Genomic DNA, 23,503 nt, shown 5'->3' on the forward strand with positions numbered 1-23,503 from the left:
CACCTGAATTTTTAAATACGAGACATACTGATGAGGTTTTCCAGGATATTGGGAATCAATTTTCCTTTAGACAATGCTTAAACAGCTTTGTAAGTATGGGAGCTAGTTCTGGTTGAAGCTTGTTGAGCACTATAATTTGTAATAGAAATTGTATTCTGATGCCATATGCAATTTCATATCCCAATAAAAATGAGATTCTACTTTTTTTAGGTGATTACATGTAAACAGCGTAAAAGCTTTTGATACAAACACGCACAACAATTGTCTGGATGACAATGCAAAAAAATCACCCATAGTTAATTTCCAACATTTAAATTAAAAATAAAAAATGGTTACATAACATTTGTAACAAAATACCGAAGATGAACACTGGTTGCTAAGACTTGTATCCATAGCGACATTCACCCGGGATGAGTTGAACCGGCCCCAATGATGTTAACTGCATCTCGTGTCAAAGTCATCCACTCCTGTTTGTCAGCAGCAGAGTCGACGGCATGATCCAGCCATTTACAGTTCCAGCGACGGGAACAAAAAATGTTAAATGATCTCCATATCTGCTTTTACTGCCATGAGCCAAATCTTAAGTTGACCGCCTTGGCGCTTCTTCCAACCAGTGGGTGTAGTGGGCGTCACTAATTGTACTCATCTCCCGGCCGGCGCAGCATGTGATAGAACCACCGGAGTGTCCTTTTCAGCAAAGTTTCCTTCAGGCCAAAGATGTTACATCTAACGTGTATGGTTGAGTTAGGGATCTGGTTGGAGAGGTGAATGCACAGAATATGGCGGAGGCAGTATTGATTGAAGTCTTCAAGTTGAAGATCCTCTCTGCACAGTGGCCAGGTTTCACATCCATAGAGAAAAAAGTATTGGTAAAATTTGCGGAGAATGCTCTGTTTCACGGTTGTTGTAAAAATAGAACGGAAAATTTAAATTTTATTCCGTTTAAAATTTTTTTTGTTTTTTAAATTTTGATCCTCCAATCGAAAGTCTAACAGTCAACAATTTATTTATATATATATATATAAAACAAAAATTTTTTTTTATAAAAGTAAAATTTTATTAATAAAAACGAAATAATTTAATTTTTAAACAAAAAAAGTTAATTTGGTATACCTTTTTGATATTTTTAACTCCCCGTTCACATTGGAATTGTTGACTTTTATAGGTTTCTAGGTATGCGTACAATGAATAAACACCCCAACCTCCCCATGCCCAGAACGGCTTTCGGAATAGACACCCCCAACCTCCCCATGTTAAGAATGGCTTTTGAAATAGACACCCCAAATCTTGTCAGCATACCCAAACACCTATAAAAGTTGACATGTCAAATGTGAACGATGAGTTGAATGTAATGTAAAAATGTACCGAATTAAAAATAGAGTGAAATTAAATTTCCATTCCATTTTTACAACAACTGTAAAACAGAGCATTCTCCACAAGTTTTACTGAATTATTCTCTATGGATGTGAGATGTGGTTGCTGGGACACTGGTGGGTTACTTCCTGTTATAGATCTACACATACTATTTGCCTCTGATTGCCTGGGACCAGATTTAAAACTTACTGGCTTAGCGTGCTTTCCTGAATAAAGTTGCTATCATGTTTGCTCTATTATTTGACTCTAATTTCTGAACTAAATACCAACAACTGGCAGTGATGGTTCTCTTCATTTCTACCTTTATTAACTAAACAGGCGAAATGTGTTAAATATATACGGACAACATTATGGAATACAAATTATGCCATCTTCTTAAATCCCAATCAACATGGATTTGAGACGCTGATCATCAAAAGTACTACAACCAGTTCATGGAAATAATTACAGATGACGTGCCTTTCATACTACGATCAAAATAAACACACATCACTGGGAGTGTGTCTCGCAGAAGGGCCTGGGAATGGTTCTTATCCAAGATGGCAAACCAGTTGCATTTAGATTCAAAACATTAACTGATACACAAACCAGATACAGCAACATTGAACGAGAGATGTTGGCAATATCACACCTACCTCTATGGAAAAGCTTTTACAATCATCGCAAACCATAAGCAACAAATGCTATTGGCTACTTATACTGATTAATAGACAGACCAGATAGCGAAATGATCTTTGCTGATATTATCTAAGTTGATTGCATAACCTCGAAAACAGTGAATCAATCCAGCTAGATAAGAGGGTGGATAGCATAAACATTGAAGACTATGAGGATCAAACCATCTCAACCATCAACTTCTCATTTGGAAAGCAAAAAATGCTCTGAAGCAAAACAGAAGAACTCAACTCTGATTCTTGTTAAAATCATATACCAGGATGACTAGATAATATCTGTGAATTACCTGCTGAGATCCGATCATATTGATTCTTCTGCAATGAACTGGTATCCTGTTCAAGGGAAGACATCGAATACTAGCTCTATCAAGCCCATCAAGGTATAGAGAAAATATGCCAACTTGCAAGAGAAAGCTTGTACTGGGTAAATATGAACAAAGATATTGAAAGAATGTGCAAGTCGTGCACATCTTAGCCATGAGCACTAAGATGCACATGGCAAACTCACATTAGCTTTTACAAGGAATGGTACATCTTCTCAAAGTGATGTTTCCTCAAATAATAGCACAAAGCTGAATACTCAACAAGACTTGATGAATTCTTGTTCTGGAATCTAGCAAGACTAAGAAACCAAAACGAAAGATATACTACAACATATGAAAATGATTAATTGGGGAGAGGAAAATTATGTTCTTAATTTCTTTACTAGTTCATTGTTTGAGAAATAAAGAACTTTAATGGAACATTCGAATATCTATGTATCGCATATAGAGTTCAAAGGAGCCCTTGATTTCTGAGAACTTTGAAGGAAAATAAAACAGCAGGAACCACTGCACCGACATGACATACCATTTCAGCCTTGGAAGTTCATTGCATCAAACCTCTTTGAATTGAAGGACAGCAATTCCTACTTACCGTCGACAGGTACTGAAAGTAGCCAATTATTGATTAAATGCCAACATGGGTAACTAACAGCAGATAAAATGAAATATTATTCGCTTTTCGGTCGTTCAGACGAAATCATGACAATTGTCTACAGTATTCTGAACAAGCTTCAATGATTTTGTTCTGCAGATTTGGGTTATTATGACATGCACCTTGTGTGACACTTGTCAAATTCCACTTAATTGCTATTATTTAATTGCTATTAATTACTTAATTGCTATTAATTACTTAATTGCTATTATTTAATTGCTATTAATTACTTAATTGCTATTACTTAATTGCTATTAATTATTTAATTGCTATTAATTATTTAATTGCTATTAATTACTTAATTGCTATTAATTATTTAATTGCTATTAATTATTTAATTGCTATTATGTAATTGCTATTAATTACTTAATTGCTATTAATTACTTAATTGCTATTAATTATTTAATTGCTATTAATTACTTAATTGCTATTAATTATTTAATTGCTATTAATTACTTAATTGCTATTAATTACTTAATTGCTATTAATTACTTAATTGCTATTAATTATTTAATTGCTATTAATTATTTAATTGATATTAATTGCTATTAATTACTTAATTGCTATTAATTATTTAATTGCTATTAATTACTTAATTGCTATTAATTACTTAATTGCTATAATTTAATTGCTATTAATTTAATTGCTATTGATTATTTAATTGCTATTAATTACTTAATTTCTATAATTTAATTACTATTAATTTCTTAATTGCTATTTATAATTTGATTTATATTATTTAATTACTATTAATTACTTAATTGCTATTATTTAATTGCTATTACATTAAATAATCTGAAAAGGGTTGATATGCCGTAAAACAAAAACAACCAACCAGAACAACCTGGCATGAGGACACTTTTCTCTACATGTAAACCCTGACTAAATATTCAAAATCACATAGCATTCGTGACCCAAATATGATCTTTTCAGTATGGCTAACCCACACTGGTTTTTACTAGGAATGATGCACCTTCTCCAAGTGATGTTGCTTTTAATAATAGCAGAACTGACATTGAACATTCAAATATCCATGTATGTTATAGAGAGCTCAAAGATGGGTCCATTTGCTTTCTGAGAACCTCAACTGAAGTAAATTGACACAAAAGAAATATGGATGATCTCAGCGATGAGAGATGTAGGTTCTGCGACACAGAAGTTGAGAGTGTGAGCCATCTGACATCTGACTGTAAGCTTCTGCTGGTGGGTGGGGGTGGGGGAAGGCTGCTATGTGAAGCGACCCAGTAGAGTGTGTAAATATCTCCTCTGGATAATCTGTAAAAAATTTAATATCGAATGTAACAGTAAGTCCTGCGAACATAGACTGAAAAGATCAGTTGGAAAATAAGTCATACACCATCAACTATGACTATGAAATTCCTACAGCTATGTCCTTAAAAAATGGAGCTATTAAACCTGACAGCCATATTAGACAAGAAGGGAAAAGAAGCAACCTTAGTAGAAGTTAGTGTCTCCAATGATGCAGAGCTGAGAGGGAAAAGATAATGAAATACCAATGTCGTATGTAGAATAAAAAAAAAAACAAAAAAAACCTAGAATCTCAGTAATTCTAGAAGAAACTGAACTCCTGAAAAAGAATTTCAAAAACTGCAAATATACCTGGTGAACCAAGTGCAAGAGAGATACAACAATTGCACTCAAAGGGATGATTAGAATCTTTAAAAAACAAACTCCCAGTTGGAATGTATTAGATAGCAGGTGAATATCTGGCATCCAGTTGGATGCCCCATTCCCAGCTAGAACGAAATGATAAAAAAAAAAAAATATATATTCAAGAAAATGTAATTAATAAAATGTCGCCCAAGCGATATCTCACGCAATTTGCACAAAACAGAAATACAGAGTGGACTGATAAAATTATCGCTCTAGAAAAGATGACATGATTCCATTTCTATTTGATGATTTTTTTTTTGTTGCAGACCATCTACTAGTTGACCAGTTGTGTACAAATCTGAAGAGTGATAGGACCTTTCTATCATGTCTAATAGTGACACAATGTTCAATGAGCGAGATCGGAGATGCGCCACTGTACAACTCATGCTCTCTACCAATCCAAGTTATGACATCAGAACCATTGTCAACACTCTCAAAATGCAAATCCGGGTTGTTAAACGCTTGAGGGCGTGCCCCAGGTGATGAAAACAAAGTTTCTGACCACGGTTACGGTTGTCGTCTTTGGTATGGTTTTAAGTGAGGGCCACATCATGCCACCTCACACCTTCGAAGTTGGCTTGAAAATCAACACCAAAGTGTATCTGAGTGTGGTGATCCCCTGGCGCAATCAGGTGGCCGCTGGCAGACCCTGGGTGTGGCAGCAGGACTCGGCGCGGGCGCATAAGTCTGAAGAGACTCCGGCTTGACTTCAGAAGGATTGCTATGACTTTGTACCCTGTTTTCATTGCCCCCCCCCTCCCTCATCCCTCGACCTGAACCAGCTGGACTACTTTGTTTAATCGAAAACACGATACTTGTGGAAAACTTCCAGTTCCAGACTCCTATCGAAGCAGTGATTGAGGCTGAAGGCGGCTACATTGAATAGATGTCAGCTCTACTACATAATAAAGTTACCTGAATTGATTTTTTTCAATAAAAGTTTTAGAATAAAGTTATAGTGTTGTTTCCTTTAGGGCGACAATTTACTCTAAATCGGAAACCACTTAACGTGACATGCTCAAATTTTGAGGATTTCTTAGTTTTTATGACGTTCATCTGTGAGAAAAGTTACAATAAAATCTGGAGATCCGCGTTTCAGAATCCTGAATTTCTTGGATGATTTCACATAGAAATTACTCTTTATTCAACCTAAACAAAAGATATTGCCAGTGAGATTTATTTGGAGAATTTTGTGTGGAGAAGTTTGCAGCCAGATGTTTCTTCACATTACATTTAAATTTTCTGCATGCGAGTATAGTCAGGGAAACAGTGAGTAAGAAAAACAACTATTGTAACAGAGTGTGGACGTGTGCATGTAAATGTTGAATTATGTATGAATAAAAAGATTATAAAACGAGTGTGTGCACAGACTTACGATGACGTTTAGCATGTTCGAAAGTTTGAAAAAAACGTTCAAGAGGACAGGAGTCAAAGAGACGGAGCATGATTACGGTTTATTTGGGGAAGTACCTGAAAATGAATGTCGTTGTTACACAAAAAAAGTGAGTTTCCGTTATTCTTTGTCTTAGTCTCCTTTGCGATGTAGACTGCATACAATGTGTGGGGCCTGTCTGTAAACGTGTATTATACAATTAGAATAGAACGACGTACAAATTTTCTCCTTTTTAACTCGTTACGTTCATGGTTTGATTTAATCTGAAACAATGAAACTAGTTGGATGACCCGACGTTCAAAACAACTTATCACCTTAAATACTAATAGATTACCAGCAGGGCGACCCGACGTTGCCTGGGATTGAATGATGATCAACGAATGTTTCACACTTCCATATTTTTATTGTCATCGAAATCGATGAAATAACTTTATTTTTCAATCAAAGTGATTGATTCCGTGCTCTAATTTGGGACCCATAGTGGTGCACATGCAGGAATCTTCACATATCTCTCGCAGTGATTAAGTTCACAATATATCGTAGTCTACATTGCACTGTAGAGAACCTACTGTTGATTTTTGTAAAATTATTTTTATATATAATGGGTTGCATTAACGTTTAAAATGCAAACGCCAAGTATCATGCTTCAATTGTGCTGTAAGCAGAAACATTGATTTTGAATGCACCCTTGTCATATCAAAGAACCTACTGTTGATTTTATATGTTGGGCCTTTCGGCTTGTGTAGTAATAAAACTTCTCAAATTCACCTGTAAGATGTTAATTTTGGTCAAAATCGCCTGTTCTTTCTTTCATCGGATTATTACGATTGTCGATTATTGATACTTATCGAAGATATTCCGAAACAAACTCTATCTAAGAACATTACCAGACACATAAAGTACCTTTATGCGAAATTTCATAAAAATCCACCCAGCCGTTTTTGAGTCCATAGAGAACGAACTCACAGACACATACAGACACACAAAGTTCCTTTTATAAAATAGTAGATGGATAAATATAATATTTTTGGGTATTTAAAAAAAAATTTTTTTAAAGATAACTCTGTTGGGAATATGCCAATATAAACTTTGTAAGATTAAAAATGTTGGGCTGTGAGTCTCATTTATTTATCTAGATTAAATCTTTTCAAGTAAATTAGTGAAACCTGATGATTTGATGATAGACTTGTTACCATTTTCTCTTTTTTTTTGTAGGTCGTTTTTTCTAACATCTCCGAAAAACAAGTCCGATGAACCAAAGGAAAATGGAAAGGCCGAAGAACCAATTCCTAAAAAAGCCGAACCTAAAAAGACAGAAAAGCCGACTCCAAAAAAGGTTGAGAAACCAACCCCTAAAAAGGTTGAGAAACAAACCCCTAAAAAGGTTGAGAAACCAACCCCTAAAAAAGCTGAACCTAAAAAGTAAGTGTTTGTCCGTTACATCCCTTACATGTTTTTTGTTCTCTTCTCTGTTTTTATTTTAATATATATTTCTCCTGTAGTTTATTTCCCAGAACTTCACATCTATGGAACATATTGCCATGGGACTACTTCTCTGCAGACTAAAACATAGTAATCTTCAAGTTCAATGCTTAACAAATACATTTCTAACTCTTAAGTAATCAAATTTTGTCCTTTGTGTCCATCATTTTTTATTCCCATAGTTTAGTATGCAACTGACAATCTCTTTAACCCTTGTCCTTGAGTGGGTTTTAGTCTTGCTACATGGTGATACATTAGTATACACTGAAAAAAAAATATTGGACATTGGTTCATGAAAAAAATTTCTCCAAAGTTTCTAAATATTTTTCTAAAATGTTTCTGGGTTATAATCATGACATAAACATACATATATACGGCATAATCGCGTTGACATACTGGTTCTCGTCAGATCACTGAAGTTAAGCAACATTAAGCCTGGTTAGTATCAGATGGTTGACGATTTGGGAATTCTAGGTGCTGTATGTGCTCTCCGCTTATCTCGGCATTTGTTTCCAGTTGTCCTGTACATACACTTCATTTGCCACTGGTATTCAACAACGTCGACTCAGGAGAGGGGTGGTTGGATATTGCGTACTTCCTGCCACAAAAATTTCACACGCAGGCACCTCTACGTGGGTATTCATAGTCTGTTAAAGACTGAAGAAACCTGTAAACATACTTGCTAACTTCCAGTGTAGCACTGCCGGAAGTGGTGACAAGGCAAATCAGTTCCTTCACTTTTATTGTTCTTCAGTATTTCTATTGTGAAGCAATTTATCGAGAAAATATTAGAAAAGGACACTATTGAAAAATATAAAAAAATTACACAATTATCCAGATAAAATTAGCACAATTAGTTTTTATTTGCACTTTTAATAACAAAATTAAAAAATAAGTTTTTGTTTGAAATTTTATAAGAAACGTTTATGAAATTATAAGAATAAGTTTCTATTTTGAATTTTAAAAAAGTTTTTTATTTGAATTTATATAATAATTACATGTTTATGAAAGTATAAAAATAAAATTATTAAAATCAAAATTAACAAAATTTCAAACATCTTAAAAAAAAAACTGCATTCAATAGATAATATTCCCAAAATAATTATAAAGAAAAATTCAAGTATTTTCAATAATTTTTGGAGAAAAAAAAGCCCAAAAAGTGTTTTCAATAATTCTTTAAAAAAAAAAATTAATTTCAATAATTGTTTAAAAAAAAAAAATAAAAAAATTCAATAATTCCATAATAATTCAATAATTCAATAATAAAAAAAAAATAAATAAAAAAAAATTCAATAATTCCTGATTATTCTTGCTCTCATGTAAATGTTTGACGCTGTTTTAGTTTGTTGGAAATTAGAAAATTGCATGCTATTGGTCGAGCAGGTAAATTTGACAGTGTACAACTGAAAATGCAAGTTTTGACTGCGCAATTGAGGATTCTCAGTAAGGTGTAGAAACGTATCTGTAATTTAATTGAGCCAACTCTTCTTCTTTGCAATTTCTCACAGACGTGATGTTGCTAGTCTTGATCTTTTCTTTAAATATTATTCTTGAGTTGTAAGCCATGTTTAGTTTCAGAAGAGTTCCCGCTGCATAGTTATGCTATAAAAGTCCTGGAGATGACGATTCTCAGTGAACAGCTGTTTTGTATAAGTTCTGGACTTTATAATTTGTACAGGTTCTGGACTTTATAATTTGTACAGGTTCTGAACTTTATAATTTGTACAGGTTCTAGACTTTATAATTTGTACAGGTTCTGGACTTTATAATTTGTACAGGTTCTGGACTTTATAATTTGTACAGGTTCTGGACTTTATAATTTGTACAGGTTCTGGACTTTATAATTTGTACAGGTTCTGGACTTTATAATTTGTACAGGTTCTGGACTTTATAATTTGTACAGGTTCTGGACTTTATAATTTGTACAGGTTCTGGACTTTATAATTTGTACAGGTTCTGGACTTTATAATTTGTACAGGTTCTGGACTTTATAATTTTGCAGCCAAAGAGCAAAAGATCCTTCTCGTGTTGACCCGAAAAAAACATACGCAAGGATGCTAAAAAAAGGTTTAATTTTTATGGAGCAATTCTGGTTTCTGATTGGTTGATAGCAGAACGTGAATTAATTTGATTCATCAGTTCCTAGCAGCAGCGTTTATAAATAAAATCTCCAAACTCTGAGGGACCATGCCCCTCATTACTCGTGATGGGGATGTGTCTCCTAATGGCTTTGGCTGCAGGAAGTACTCGTCAAGGATCCGTTCATGACACTCAGCCTGACAGGTGAGGGGCGGGGAACTGGCCCAGCACATATCGAACTGAGGTATACGGCTTGGGTATCACCTAGGAAGTCCACCCTCTCAGGCCTTGTCACCCGGCTTTTGGGTGAGGCAAGGTTATTGTTTGTCGCCTGAGGCGCCCCTACTGGGGAATGTCGACAGGGGTGCCCAGGCAATTTTTGCTGAGGCAAGAGTGCCTCTCTTTCAAGGGAGCTTGCCTACTCTCCACTTTCCATCCTTGTACAACATTTTGCTGTGGTGGACAGCAGATAAATGTCATGAATTATGAGTCCAAAAAATTCCAACAGCTATTACGACAACCAAAACTTTATTTTCATTATATTTAAAAAAACATTCAATGTGGGCAAATAGATGTTTGCAAAACATCAGCAATATCAAATTTATTTTGTTAACATAATTAGTTACTTCATTGGAAGTTTGTTGGAAATTAGAAAATTTGCTATCTTGTCTGCTTTTGGCCCAGAAGTCTTGAAAATAAACCTCGTTCAGTATGGCCTTTTCTGCTTGCTGTAACTCTTTCTGAAGGGCTGCTGATTCAACTCATTCGATGAAGTTGAGGAAATGTTTCCAAGAAGTCTTTGACCAGATCTGAAAGCCTGCAGATTCATGGCAGAAAATCTTGGAAAATGATAGTTTTTATTTTCAGGATTATTTTTATTTTATTTTATTTTTTTTGCGTTATTACTTGACAAGTAAAATTTAAATTGTTTGAAAGTGTTTACAAACTTTTGGGACACTCTAATAGTAAAAAAACCCTAAAGCCATTAGAAAGAATCAATGTTGTCTTCGTTATTTTTAATGTTTGTTTAAATACATATAAAAAATTTTCGGTTCTTATTTAGAATTTCACTTATTTTTAAAAAAATGTTTACAATGTTCATACCCATTATAGAACGATAATGTCATATTGCAAAAATAAATGGATTAAGTAGATTTTTTTATTAAAGAAAACCAAATTTTATGACAAAACATATGTGATAAATGATAGAAGCGATATCGTCTTAATATGCATTAAAATTCAAGAGCGAACAACTCACAAACGCTAACAACTCATTCTCCATAAGAGATTATCAATAGCTGCCAAAAATATTTAATTGCTAAAAATTGTAAAATTTGATTTTCTTAAATAAATAAAAAATATTTGATCTATTTACATGATTTTTGGAATATGACATCTTTGTTCTGTGACAAGTATGTACACCATAAAGATTTTTCTTCTATTTTTGTTTTTTTTTAGAAATAAATGTAATTTTAAAACAGCCACATTGCTTTTTTCCTAATGCTATGCAGAGTAAATCATTTTTTTTTTTTTTTTTTGTTTTTTTGAATAAGTGTAATTTTAAATAAGCTTCAAATTTTTTTCTAATGCTTTCCAAACTAAATCATTTGTTTTTTTTTTAAATAAGTCTAATTTTAAATATGCCCCAATTTTTTTTCGTAAGGCTTTACGGACTAAATCATTTTTTATTTTAATAAGTGTAATTTTAAATTTGCCCCAATTTTTTTCCTATTGCAATAAAGACTAAATTATTTGTTTGTTTATTTCGTTTTTCATCAGAAAAACTGAAGTGAAGACAAAGAAGACGATACAGGCTTCCATTAAAGAAATGGACAGTCCTGTGAAAAAGTCTAAGAAACGAGCGAAATGCATTATTGAAAGTGATGAAGAGGATGATGAAGATGACAAAGATGTTGATGAAAATGACAATAATGTAAAGGATGAGGAAATGGAAGATAAGAAGGAAGAGAATGAGAAGGAAGAAGATGAGGAGGCAGAGAAGAAAATGGTGAATGGAACAGTAAGAATTGTTTTTGTTTTTTTATTGTAAAACTATGAGTCATAATCGTGTTAACATACTGGTTCTCATCACCAAAGTTAAGCAATAATGAGCCTGGCCAGTACCAGATGGGTAACTGTTTGGGAATAGCAGGTACTGTCTTTGCTCTTCAAGCCTGGAGTAAGATGTGCGCCACCAGGCCATTCTTGCCGAAGACACGCTGCATGAAATAATGCACTGGAGGGTTAAAAAAAATTTTTATCCATCCGAAGCTTGTCTTAATCCAATTTTCTAATTTTAAAGACAATTTGAACGAAAGAATTTAAAATAAAAAAAATAATAAAAATTAAACATTTTAGCGTGATGAGTATAACTTTCCTATATAAAGTTAATGTAAAATGAACACCCACTTCTTGGCCGTGTTGCTGTCAACAAGACCTGTAATCGTTAGCACTTTTTTCAAATTTGGGAACAGTAAGTGTTAAGGGACTTATCCACCCAAAGCTTGTCTTAATCCAATCTTGTACACGGCTAAAATATAATCAGTTTTTCAGGTAGAATAAATAACAAGTCATCCTACCATTAAAAAATCTTAGGAGCCAGATTTCAGATTTTTTGGAGTCCTAAAAAAGAACTTTAAAAAAAAGTACTTGACAAATACACCCACTGAATGAGAGATTGTTTATATACTCAATGCAAGAGAGATTATATCTCTTTTTGGTGTTTGTGCATTATAATTGGATATCTAAAAAATAAAAATGATTGCAGTTTAAGTAAAAATACTATTACGGTTGCTATGAACTGAGAGTAACTGTCCAGTTTGACAAGGCTTCCTTTCTAGGGCAATTGCTCTTGGCATATCAAAGGCCTTCGACAAGGTATGGCATAAGGGTCTACTTCACAAGATTTCCAGCTACGGTATAACTGGAAATGTTTTCTCAATCATTAAATCATTTCTCTCCGATAGGCTCATAAGAGTAGTGGTAGATGGACAAAAATCGGAGGCCTGCAATATAAATGCTGGAGTCCCTCAGGGGTCAATCCTGGGCCCAACTCTCTTCCTGATTTACATCAATGACCTCCCTAAACACATACTTAAATCATTCATTGACATCTATGCTGATGACACGACCATCTACGGCAACACACCAGAGGCTGTAAATGACAACGTTCTCTCTGATTCTCTCTCCTCTGATCTCGAGCACGTGGTTCAGTGGGGGAAGATGTGGCTGGTTACCTTTAATGCATCCAAAACCAAACTCCTATCCTTACATTATCAACGCTCTGATCCCCAGCTGGCATCAATTGTGATGGATGGCTCTCGTCTGGGTGAGGCCCTGTGTTTTGACAAGCTTCTGGGTTTGACCTTTACTCCTGATCTGAAATGGAACACGTACATCAAGTCTGTTGCCAAGATCGCTGGAAAGATGGTGGGATCCTTCTACCGCTCCAGAAGATATCTCACTACTGATGCAATTCTCTATCTATATAAAAGCCAAGTACGTCCAAGGATGGAATACTGTTGCCATATCTGGGCAGGAGCTGCTAAAAACAGCCTATTCTGCCTTGACAGAGTACAAAATAGACTTCGTGGTTTAGTGGGGGATGCCCTTTTCTCTACCCTGCAACCTCTCTCCCGCAGAAAAGACGTTGTGAGCCTATCCTTGTTTTATCGTTATTTCCATGGCAGGTGCTCGTCTGAACTCCAATCTCTGGTCCCCCCTCGCCAGTCTTTCACGAAAAACACCCGTCTAGCTGAATCCACTGTGAAAAATTTCCCCCACTCTATATCTATGCCTAAATCAAAACGCGGATTCCATGAACAAAGCTTCTTTCTTAGAACTGCACGCCTGTGGAACTCTGTTCCGTCTGCCTGCTTCCCTCCGGACTACAACTTGGATGTCTTCAAGTCCAATGTTAACAAATTCCTAATGAACCGCCCCCTTAATTAAACACTTCATCAAATCTCCACACTAGCGTAATGTACTTGCAATAACCCTTATCCCTGAGTGACTTCCGGGCCTTGATAAGTGGTGATCACTGTGTAAAAAAAAAAAAAAAAAAGTTAGTTTCTCGGTACATTGCTCGTAACACATTAATAAAAAAGGGAAAATAAGTTATGTGTTGGCCTTAAGAGTGAGTGAGACATTGTCTGTGCTTCTGACCAGTCGTTCTCACAAAATAATCGAGTGAAGCATATGGACGGCAAAAATGACACGTAACAATCAAGGGTTTATACGTGAGAATTATATATATATATATAAGGTCCAATCTCCCTGAAACAAGTTTTAATACAATACTCAATTAGCCAAGAGGGGGTGAGCATAAGAAAAGAAAACCTTTGTTTTTTTTTTTTCATTACTAATTTGAGAAAGGATTTCTTGAATCCAAAAATAAGAACAATGAACATTGCTGTCATATAAACTTGGGTTGACTGTCCACCAAGAATGGAGTGGGATTGAGTAATGGGGTGGGTCGATAGAAAAAGACAAAGTACTTAGCTGGTTGATACCTACGATATCCAGATAAAAGAAAATCGCCAAAAGAGGTAACATTTTCAATTCTGAAGTTCTCCAAGAATTTAGGTGCAAAGCAAAACTGTCCAGGTATAATCAAATCTTTTATGTCCCATCCCTTTCAATGGGATTCGCATTACCTCTCTCTGAGAAATATTTCTGTCAGCTTCCTTTGGCAAATATTTCCGTCATAATAATATTCTTTTGCATCTCTGTGAAATGTGGATAGCGGAAGATCAATTCTTTATGACGTCAGCAAATTCATCCCATTTTGTCCTGGCGACTTCGTAATCCATTATTGTTCATATATGTATACATTTATACGTTTCTCCGTTCAAAACCGAGCATAGGTTTCAGAGATTTGCCCTTTTCTGCTACATAGGAAAATATGGCACAATCATGTTGACACACTGGTTCTGGCTAGATCACTGAAATTAAGCAATGTTGAACCTGGCCAGTACCAGATTGGTGACCATTTGGGAAGGCTAGGTGCTGTATGTACCTTCTGGAAAGGTTAAGCGTGGGGCCAGCACCCTCACCCCGATAAACAAAAACTCCTCGCTACAAAAGCATCTACAAAGTTGTGAATGGCCTATGCCCCACCAAGTGCTTAAGGCTATGTGGTTGTACATTGTTGCTACATAGAAAAGTCTATAGGTGTCTTTGCCCTTTTCCGTTGTAATCATCTCATCTATACAAATACATTCATACGTATCTCAGCTTGTAATCAATAATAGTTTTCAGAGATCTACCCTTTTCTGCTAAATAGAAAAATCTGTAGGCTGCTTTGCCCTTTTCCAAAGCAGTCATCTCCGTTTAGTTGATTCGGGCACACAGCGGTTTTGTATTTGATCCACTGTGGATTCAGTCCTGGGCTGATTAACAAGATACATAACCTTTCATGTTCATCTCAAATGCTGGTCAGAATCAGAACGGTTTTTAGCCCACATAGCTTTGATTCCCGCCAAAATAGTTTCCTTGAATTATTTCCTTCTCTTTTCACTTTTGGGAAAAGGGATGGTACCCGGAGAGGGAATGGTTAGGATTATCTTTCTGAATCACCTCCGCTGAATATTGGTGTTTGGAGGAAAGGGTGGAGGCTGTCTGCCTGAAGCAATTATAAAAGCAAGGTATCGTCTGCGTATCCGGCATTATAGCTCAATCATGCTTCCATGTCACGCATAATTATGTGTTATGTCAAAAGAAATAAAAATTACAAAACATTATCAAGTAGAAGATAGGCTAGAACTATTTTTTTACTCAAAAAAAACTAACAAACTTCAATCTATCATTTTCTAATTAGAAATAATGAAAGGTAACTGAAAACAAGGGAGATAAGTCAGTTTCTCATGCGAAATTGGCCGCAATTGGCTAAATGGTTAAAACTGCATTATTCGATACATTTTATTTTTTCTTGTAATTATTTTTTATTTGATCATTTTTCATAATTCTTTTGGCTATTTTTTTTGCTAATTTTGACATGACAGTGACGTAATAGTGTCTTTTACTTAAACTGCATTTTCTAATCTCGTAATTATAATGAACAAGCACCTCCTTTATTAACTATCTTCCATAGCCCTTGAGCCCCTGGTGGGGCATAGGCCATCTACAACTTTTTGTAGATGCTTTTGTAGCGAGGAGTTCTTTTTACAGGGTGAGGGTTCTGGCCCGACGCCCAACCTTCCCAGAAGGTACATACAGCGCCTAGCCTTCCCAAATGGTCACCCATCTGGTACTGGCCAGGCTCAACGTTGGTTAACTTTGGTGATCTGGTGAGAACTGGTGTGCCAACGTGATTGTGCTGTATATTAACTATCTTTAACTTTTAGTTATTAAGAAATAAAAATTATTAACTACTTATAAACGTTTTTTTATTGATATAACAGCTACAAGCTCTTGCACCCAAATAGTAAAGATCCCCAGATATAAGAAAGTGTTCTACTCTAATAATTTCTTCCCTAGCACTGATAGACTTTGGAATTCTCTTCTGGGTTCTTGGTTCCCTGACTGTACTGACATGCAGAAGTTAACGTGTAATGTAAACGGACATTTTACTGCTCAACTCCCTACATAGTACCCCTGCAAATTATGTCCCCGATAGTAGCTCCTTACATCAAAGTGGTACTGTACCTTGTTTGGGGTAAAAATGCAATAAAAAAAAAATATGTAAAAGCAATAAATTAAACAATTGATTAATTTTCTTTTTTCTTGGTTCAGAATGTAAAAGAAGAAAAGAAATCTGTCGTAGATGAAGAAGAAGAAGAAAAGCCGACGACGAAAGGTTCTGAGTCCTCCAAAGACAAATCCCCTCCCCCGTCAAATAGGATCAAAGCAGATCCACCAAGCACGCCAAGTACTCCCAGCAATAGTAAAACGGACATTTCTTGCACACCTGAGAAGTCACCGTTTGGTATCCCAAAACGAAAAACAGGTAAATAGCCAGCGTTTTTTTTTTTTGTTTTTTTTTTCTAATGGGAATTGGGGTGTCTGAATCTTCTCTTTTTCGTTGCTCAGGATCGAAACTATTGTGAAAATGCATATGTGCTCACCTGCTGCACCATGTGCACTCCCTAAATGTGAACATGCACTTTATATGCATTTGTGACAAAACGACATGGTCCCCTGCTGGACGACATCACTGACCTCCAACGCTGTTTCTATAGTCTTCTGCCCTACTGTATTCCCTTCTGTCCGTGTTATCATCATCTGTTGCATTGGTGTCTGTCAGAGAGTGTGCATTGGTGTCACAGGTATAAAAATAAAATCAAACAAGGAAAACACAAACTCCGACACTTTCTGTAAATATTAGTTGCAATCTGTGTGAGTGTGACATCATCGACCCTTTGAACGCTATTGTCCACATCCACATCCTCTGCTGCGGTTGTGTTGTTTGGTCAGTTGATCAATTCATTTTCCCTCTCTCCATTGAGCTACAATCTGCCTTTGACTGTGTCAAACTGTAACTGTCGCAAACTCTTCACTGTCGTAAAACTCCAGGGTTCGTACAGACTTGAATAGTCCTTGAATTTTCTTATTTCTAAATGAAATTTAAAAATAACTAAATCTTTGATTTAATTTTTAGTCTTTTATATTCAATTGTCTCAAATTATTCCTATTTATTTATTTGGCTTTAAAAATATTTTTAACAATAATAACGTTCTTTTTTAAATCTAAATAAATTGGTTTATTTCTACATTTATTTTTATTATATAATTATTTACTTATCGTCCTTTTTATTCTTATTTAAGATATTAATTTACCTTTTTATTTCTATATAAAAAAAGTAAATTTTTGGTAATTGTTTATTTCTATTTAAAAGTCATTTATTGAACTTTTGCATATATACAGTAATGTTGTTGACGTGTTACGTATTGTGCATTTTAAGTCAAGCTAGTTATTAATTTTAATTTTGTTTTTCCCTTTCTTATTAGCCCGGAAATCTGTTGGCGGCACTGGAAACTTCAGCAAGAAAAGGAAGGCCAGTGACGAGGAGGATGAGTTAAATCAGAAAGAGAGCAAAAAAACGAAATGTTCTGAGCAATCGGAAGATGACAAGAGTGAGCAGATGGAAGTGGACGATGACATTGTCGTGAAAAAAGAGAAAGATGAAGATGAGGAGTCAGAAGATTCTGACAACAAAGTAAGTAATGATGCTGATGAATAAAACCTTTTCTCTGCTATCGTCGCTTCGTTCATTTAACGCCCATTTTACATGGTGGCATCTGTTAGACGGCTTTTAGAAAATTGTCAAACTAACTCGTCTCTATTTAGGTCTTTATTTATTTCTCTTTCTCTCAAATCCATCCTTATCATATCTTCCCTACGAAGACGGCAGTCGTACCATTAAAACGAACGTTTTGTTTGTGCTCCAGAATGTATTTTCTTACATAGATACCACCATTCTTAATACACGTTTGCCAGCACGATGACTGTGCATGGGCGTCTGGAGTGTACTTTGTCATACGAAGGTCATTCCAAAAGTAAAACCTCTTATTCTTTTTTTATTTTTTATTTTTTTGTAGCTCAAAAATTGAGTTTTGCTAAATTGACCTAAAATTTTTCAAAGTTCTCAGAAAACCTAAAATTTTCAAAATTTTCTTTGTTTTTTTAAACGAAGGAGTCACCATTTATCATGGCCCAAAGGCCACTGAAGGGTAAGGGTTGATGAGTGTATGGTAGTCAATGGAACAATATCATAGTAATGGAAATTTAGTAATTAAAGAGACGGCTCATCAAGAACTTGTTCACATTGGACTTGAAGACAACCATATTGTACCTATTTACAATGCCTCCCCACGGGACAGAGTTAGACACCAGGGTCGTTTTTTAACGTGGAGAAAAGGTACAAAAATAAAAATTGTCTCGGTCGTGAAGGATTTCTCCTCCACCGAAAGAGAACAAGAAAAAGAAGTGCAGCATCTGAAGAACAGATACTACACTTTGATCTTGTCCCAAAGGCATTGTAGTCAGTTGGAAAACGGAGCAGAGTTCCACAAGCATGCAGTACTAAGAAAGAATCGTTGTTCATAGAATCTAGGTTTAGGTACAGATAAAGAGTGGGGGATATTATTGATAGTGGTTTTGGCTAAGCGAGTATTTTTTGTGAAAGTCAGGCAAGGAGGAACCATAGATTGGAGCTCAGACAATGGGTTTTCTCTAATGTGGTCTCTGGTAGATTGCCAATCAGCCTTTTTAAAGTATCTAAATTTACCTTTCTTTTTTAGTAAAACTTGATTTTTGCTAATTTTCTTCAAAAACTATTTTCACTAAGAATTAATTTTTTACCTTATCATTTTTCAAAATTTTTTAATATGTTCATATTACGGCATGACAGTAGCAAATACCGTTGGTTTCGAATTTGATTTTGAATTTCGCTGTAATAATGAAGAAATACTGATTGAAAAGCTGTATAAATAGAGGCCAGCTCTGGTAATATTGATTGTGGTGTTCAAATATTGTACTGACTTTCTGATCTAAAATGCACCAAGCATTAATTCCCTTACCCTTGTAAAACTCAATCATGTTCCGCAAAGTCAAAAACCAAACACCATGAATAAATATCTAAAGATAGAAAGAACTTGAAGGTTAAAGTCTCTTTCCAAACTGACCAGATTCAGCATTAAATTAACCGAAAGGGTGAATATGCCATAAAACAAAACAACCGAACCTCGTGATTAAAAATTTGAAGATATAAAAATCTGGAGACATAAAATCTATTACCAAAATTATTGGATTCGGCATTAAATAATCCGGAAAGGATTGATATGCCATAAAACAAAAACGACCCAACACAAAAGCGATGAAGAAATATTTGAATATATAAAGAAATTGAAGCATAAAATCTTTTTGTTAAAAAATTACTGTATTTGGCATTAAATAACCTGAAAATTGCTGATCATGCAATAAAAAAAACCAAATCTGTTTACAGTTCTGAATTTTTTTGATGATTGTTTTGTTTTCGATCAGACTATTGTTTTCGTCATTTATTTATTTTTTTTTTTACATGGGGGTCACCATTTATCAAGGCCCGAAGGCCACTCAGGGTAAGGGTTATTGCGTGTACAGTAATCAATGAGATAGTATTGTAGTAATCATTAGTATTGGGGGTTTTGATAGTGTCTTAAGGGGGCGGTTTGTCAGGAGTTTGTTTATGTTGGACTTGGAGACGTCCAAGTTGTAGTCAGGTGGGAAACAGGCAAGCGGCAGAGAGTTCCACTAGCGTGCAATTCTAAGAAAGAAGCTTTGCTCATGGAATCTATGTTTGGATTTAGGCACAGATAAAGAGTGGGGACAATTTTTGACAGTAGTTTCAGCAAAACGGGTGTTTCTCGTGACAGATTGGCGAGGGGGGATGAGGGATTGGAGCTTAGACAAGCACCTGCCATGGAAATAATGATAAAACAAAGATAGGCTCACAACGTCTCTACTGTGGGAGAAAGGTTGCAGGGAAGAGAAAAGGGCATCCCCCACTAAACCACAAAGTCTATTTTGTACTCTGTCAAGGCAGGATAGGCTGTTTTTAGCAGCTCCTGTCCAGATGTGGCAGCAGTACTCCATCCTTGGATGTACTTGGTTTTTATACAGATAGAGAATTGCATCAGTAGTGAGATATCTTCTGGAGCGGTAGAAGGATCCCACCATTTTCCCAGCGTCCCTGGCAACAGATTTGATGTATGTGGTCCATTTCAGATCAGGAGTAAAGGTCAATCCCAGTAGCTTGTCAAAACGTGGAGCCTCCCCAAAACTAGAGCCATCCATTTCAATTGATGCCAGATGGGGATCAGAGCGTTGATGATGTAAAGATAGAAGCTTGGTTTTGGATGCATTAAAAGTGACCAGCCACCTCTTCCCCCATTGTACCACGTGCTCAAGATCAGAGGAGAGAGAATCAGAGAGAACATCATCATTTACGGCCTTAGATGTGTTGCCATAGATGGTCATGTCATAAGCATAGATGTCAACAAATGATTTAAGTATGTGTTTTGGGAGATCATTGATGTAGATCAGGAAGAGAGTTGGGCCCAGGATTGACCCCTGAGGGACTCCAGCATTAATACTGTGGGCCTCTGATTTCTGCCCATCAACCACTACTCTTATGGACATATCGAAGAAAAATGATTTAATGATTGAGAAAACATTTCCAGTAATACCGTAGCTGGAAATCTTGTGAAGTAGGCCCTTATGCCATACCTTATCGAATGCCTTCGATATGTCAAGAGCAATTGCCCTAGAAAGGAAACCTTTGTCAAGAGATTCACTAATCCTATGTGATATAACTGTTAGCACATCTGCTGTAGATCTTGCAGAGCGGAAACCATATTGCATGTCACTAAGAAGGTTGTTTCTGTTGAGGTGGTTGACTACTTCTTTATTTAATATGGATTCCAACAACTTACTAATGACGCACAGGAGACTTATTGGTCTGTACTGAGAGGGAGATGACTTTTCACCTGAATTCTTAAATACAGGGCATACTGATGAGGTTTTCCAGGGTGTTGGAAAGCACTTCTCCTTAAGGCAACACTTAAACAGTTTTGTAAGTATGAGTGCTATTTGTACAATGTTTCGGTCGGATTGTCCTTCGACCGTCTTCAGGCGTGTTGGTTGTTGTCTTAGAAGAAAACAGCCAACATGCCTGAAGACAGTCAAACCGGCTGAAGCGTTTCACAAATAACACTCAAGATGATGAGAGCAAAAGTCCAATCAAAACAAGTAATACAAACAAATCTGTTTAATTCGTATTCATTATTTATTTTTATTTTATTTTTAACAGGAAAAAGATTCTAAAAAAGATGTAAAGAAGATCTCGCCTAAAAAAGGTAACTATTAAACATTGGTAATTTCTAATGTTTCTTTTATTCTTTAAGGGCACAAAATAGTGTAATGTTTTCATCAATAAGCGATCAATGAACCTTATAAGTTTTTTTGTACATATGTGCGTTAGGTGTTTATACATGCTCTTTTTTATTCTCTACATTGTCGCTTCGTTCCATCTTCACCAGGGTTCTAAGGACAAATTTATCTTTAGTTGGCCTTTGGCAACTAAATATTTTTGGTTATTAGCCAATTAGAAAAGGTACTTGCGAAATCCACATGATTTTTGGCATATGATACTTTCGTTTTGTAGCAAGTATGTTGATCATGAAGATTTTGTTGGTATTTGTTTTTTAAATAAGCACCAAAATTTATGTTGAGACTTGAAGGTATAAACATCCAAATTTCTTCAGATGTTTTTTTTTAAACAGCCCATGTTAAAAAGAAAGAGTATATTGTTTGTATAATGTTTGTTTAAATAATTTGACTTTTCTCGTTTTATTATCAAAAATTATAAAGGTTGAAAAGACATTTTTCACTCAGTAATGAGCTTTGGAAGAGTGTAATTAAAAAAAACAAACAAAACAATTGCCAAAAGATAAGCATTTTGACTGTTTCACTTACAATGTAAAGCCCTGTTCACCATGTTTTATGGGTGGTTGCGATTGTCTCTTCTGTTTAACTGTTTAGATGAATAAAAATTTTCATCCCTGAAAGACACAAGGGAGACGTTTGCTGAGGTTTCTTCAAGGTTTTTATTTGGAGAGAGAGTTTACTAAGGAGAAAGAGACTAAATAATTATTTACTTGATAAACCAAATAAGTCTTTAGACACACAAGCTCAATATGTGAGATCGAACAATAATATAAATGGAAATTCTGAATTAAATTATGTAGAATGACAACAAAATTTATTGTTTGATAAAGGAATACAAATAATTATTAAAGTTTTTTTTTTCCTTTAAAAATTATTTGTACTCCTTTATCAAACAATAAATTTTGTTGTCATTCTACATGATTTAATTAAGAATTTCCACTTATATATATATATATATATATATGTATTATTTATTATTTTGAATGTTAAAAAAACAAAATTAATCCATTAAAATTTTTTTCTCATTTCTTTTGGGTACCAAAACAGAAAAGAAATCTCCAAAGAATGAAAACACAGAGAAAAATACAGGAAAGAAATCTCCGAAGAATGAAAACGCAAAAAAAAGTACAGAAAAAAAATCTCCAAAGAATGAAAAAGCGGAGAAAAATACAGAAAAGAAATCTCCGAAGAATGAAAAAGCAGAGAAAAATACAGAAAAGAAATCTCCGAAGAATGAAAACATAGAGAAAAGTACAGAAAAGAAATCTCCGAAGAATGAAAAGCCAAAGAATAAATCTGAAGAGAAATCTCCGAAGAATGAAAAAGCAAAGGAAGAAGAAAGTTCCCAAAAAGCCATGCACAGCTTTTTTAGTAAGTTAAGATTGATTAATAATTTATTAACAATTTTTGCCTTTTTATGATTTCTATCGAATTTGGAGCATTTCTATTTTTGGTAATTGTACAATTATGGTAATTGTACAATTTAATGAAGACATTAAAAAATGAAAATATCACGAAAAGGTTATATGGTACATATCTGTTTTAGACTGAAGATCTCCAAAAAAAATTTCACTTAATTTGATCAAGTATTTTTTTTGTTTTTATAGCGGAAAAACACGTTTTTATGAGAGCGCGTTGAAGTCAGCTATCTTTGAATTTCTTGAACACGCGACGGGGAGATAACTTAATTTAAAGCGCCAACACTCCCTCCCCATCTTTTTAATACTAGCTTTTCTTCCTAAAAATCAAATCTTTTGCTCAGTATCATAGCAAATTGTTTTTTCGCTGTAAAAAGAAAACTACTTGATGAAATTAAGTGAAATTTTTTTTTTTGAGAAATTCGTTCCATAACATATTCATACAAATATTACCTTTTGAGATATTTTCATTTTTTAATGTTTTGATTAAACTGTACAACACGTACCCC

The 23,503-nt window shown here is 34.9% G+C and overlaps 1 protein-coding gene across 1 annotated transcript in view; it reads left to right on the forward strand.

The window, feature by feature from the left end:
• The window catches only part of LOC145254777 (DNA ligase 1-like), a 288,066-nt gene that overhangs the window by 4,650 nt on the left and 259,913 nt on the right, over positions 1–23,503 (forward strand). The window contains exons 2-7 of the mRNA XM_080113551.1: positions 7,306–7,512; positions 11,431–11,671; positions 16,384–16,597; positions 17,598–17,806; positions 21,440–21,485; positions 22,624–22,947. Coding sequence (XP_079969677.1) covers positions 7,306–7,512; positions 11,431–11,671; positions 16,384–16,597; positions 17,598–17,806; positions 21,440–21,485; positions 22,624–22,947 — 1,241 coding nt within the window. The remainder of the gene's footprint in view (positions 1–7,305; positions 7,513–11,430; positions 11,672–16,383; positions 16,598–17,597; positions 17,807–21,439; positions 21,486–22,623; positions 22,948–23,503) is intronic.

Source organism: Euprymna scolopes, chromosome 30, assembly GCF_053919585.1.
Source record: "Euprymna scolopes isolate OS-2025 chromosome 30, ASM5391958v1, whole genome shotgun sequence".
NCBI classification, from domain to species: domain Eukaryota; kingdom Metazoa; phylum Mollusca; class Cephalopoda; order Sepiida; family Sepiolidae; genus Euprymna; species Euprymna scolopes.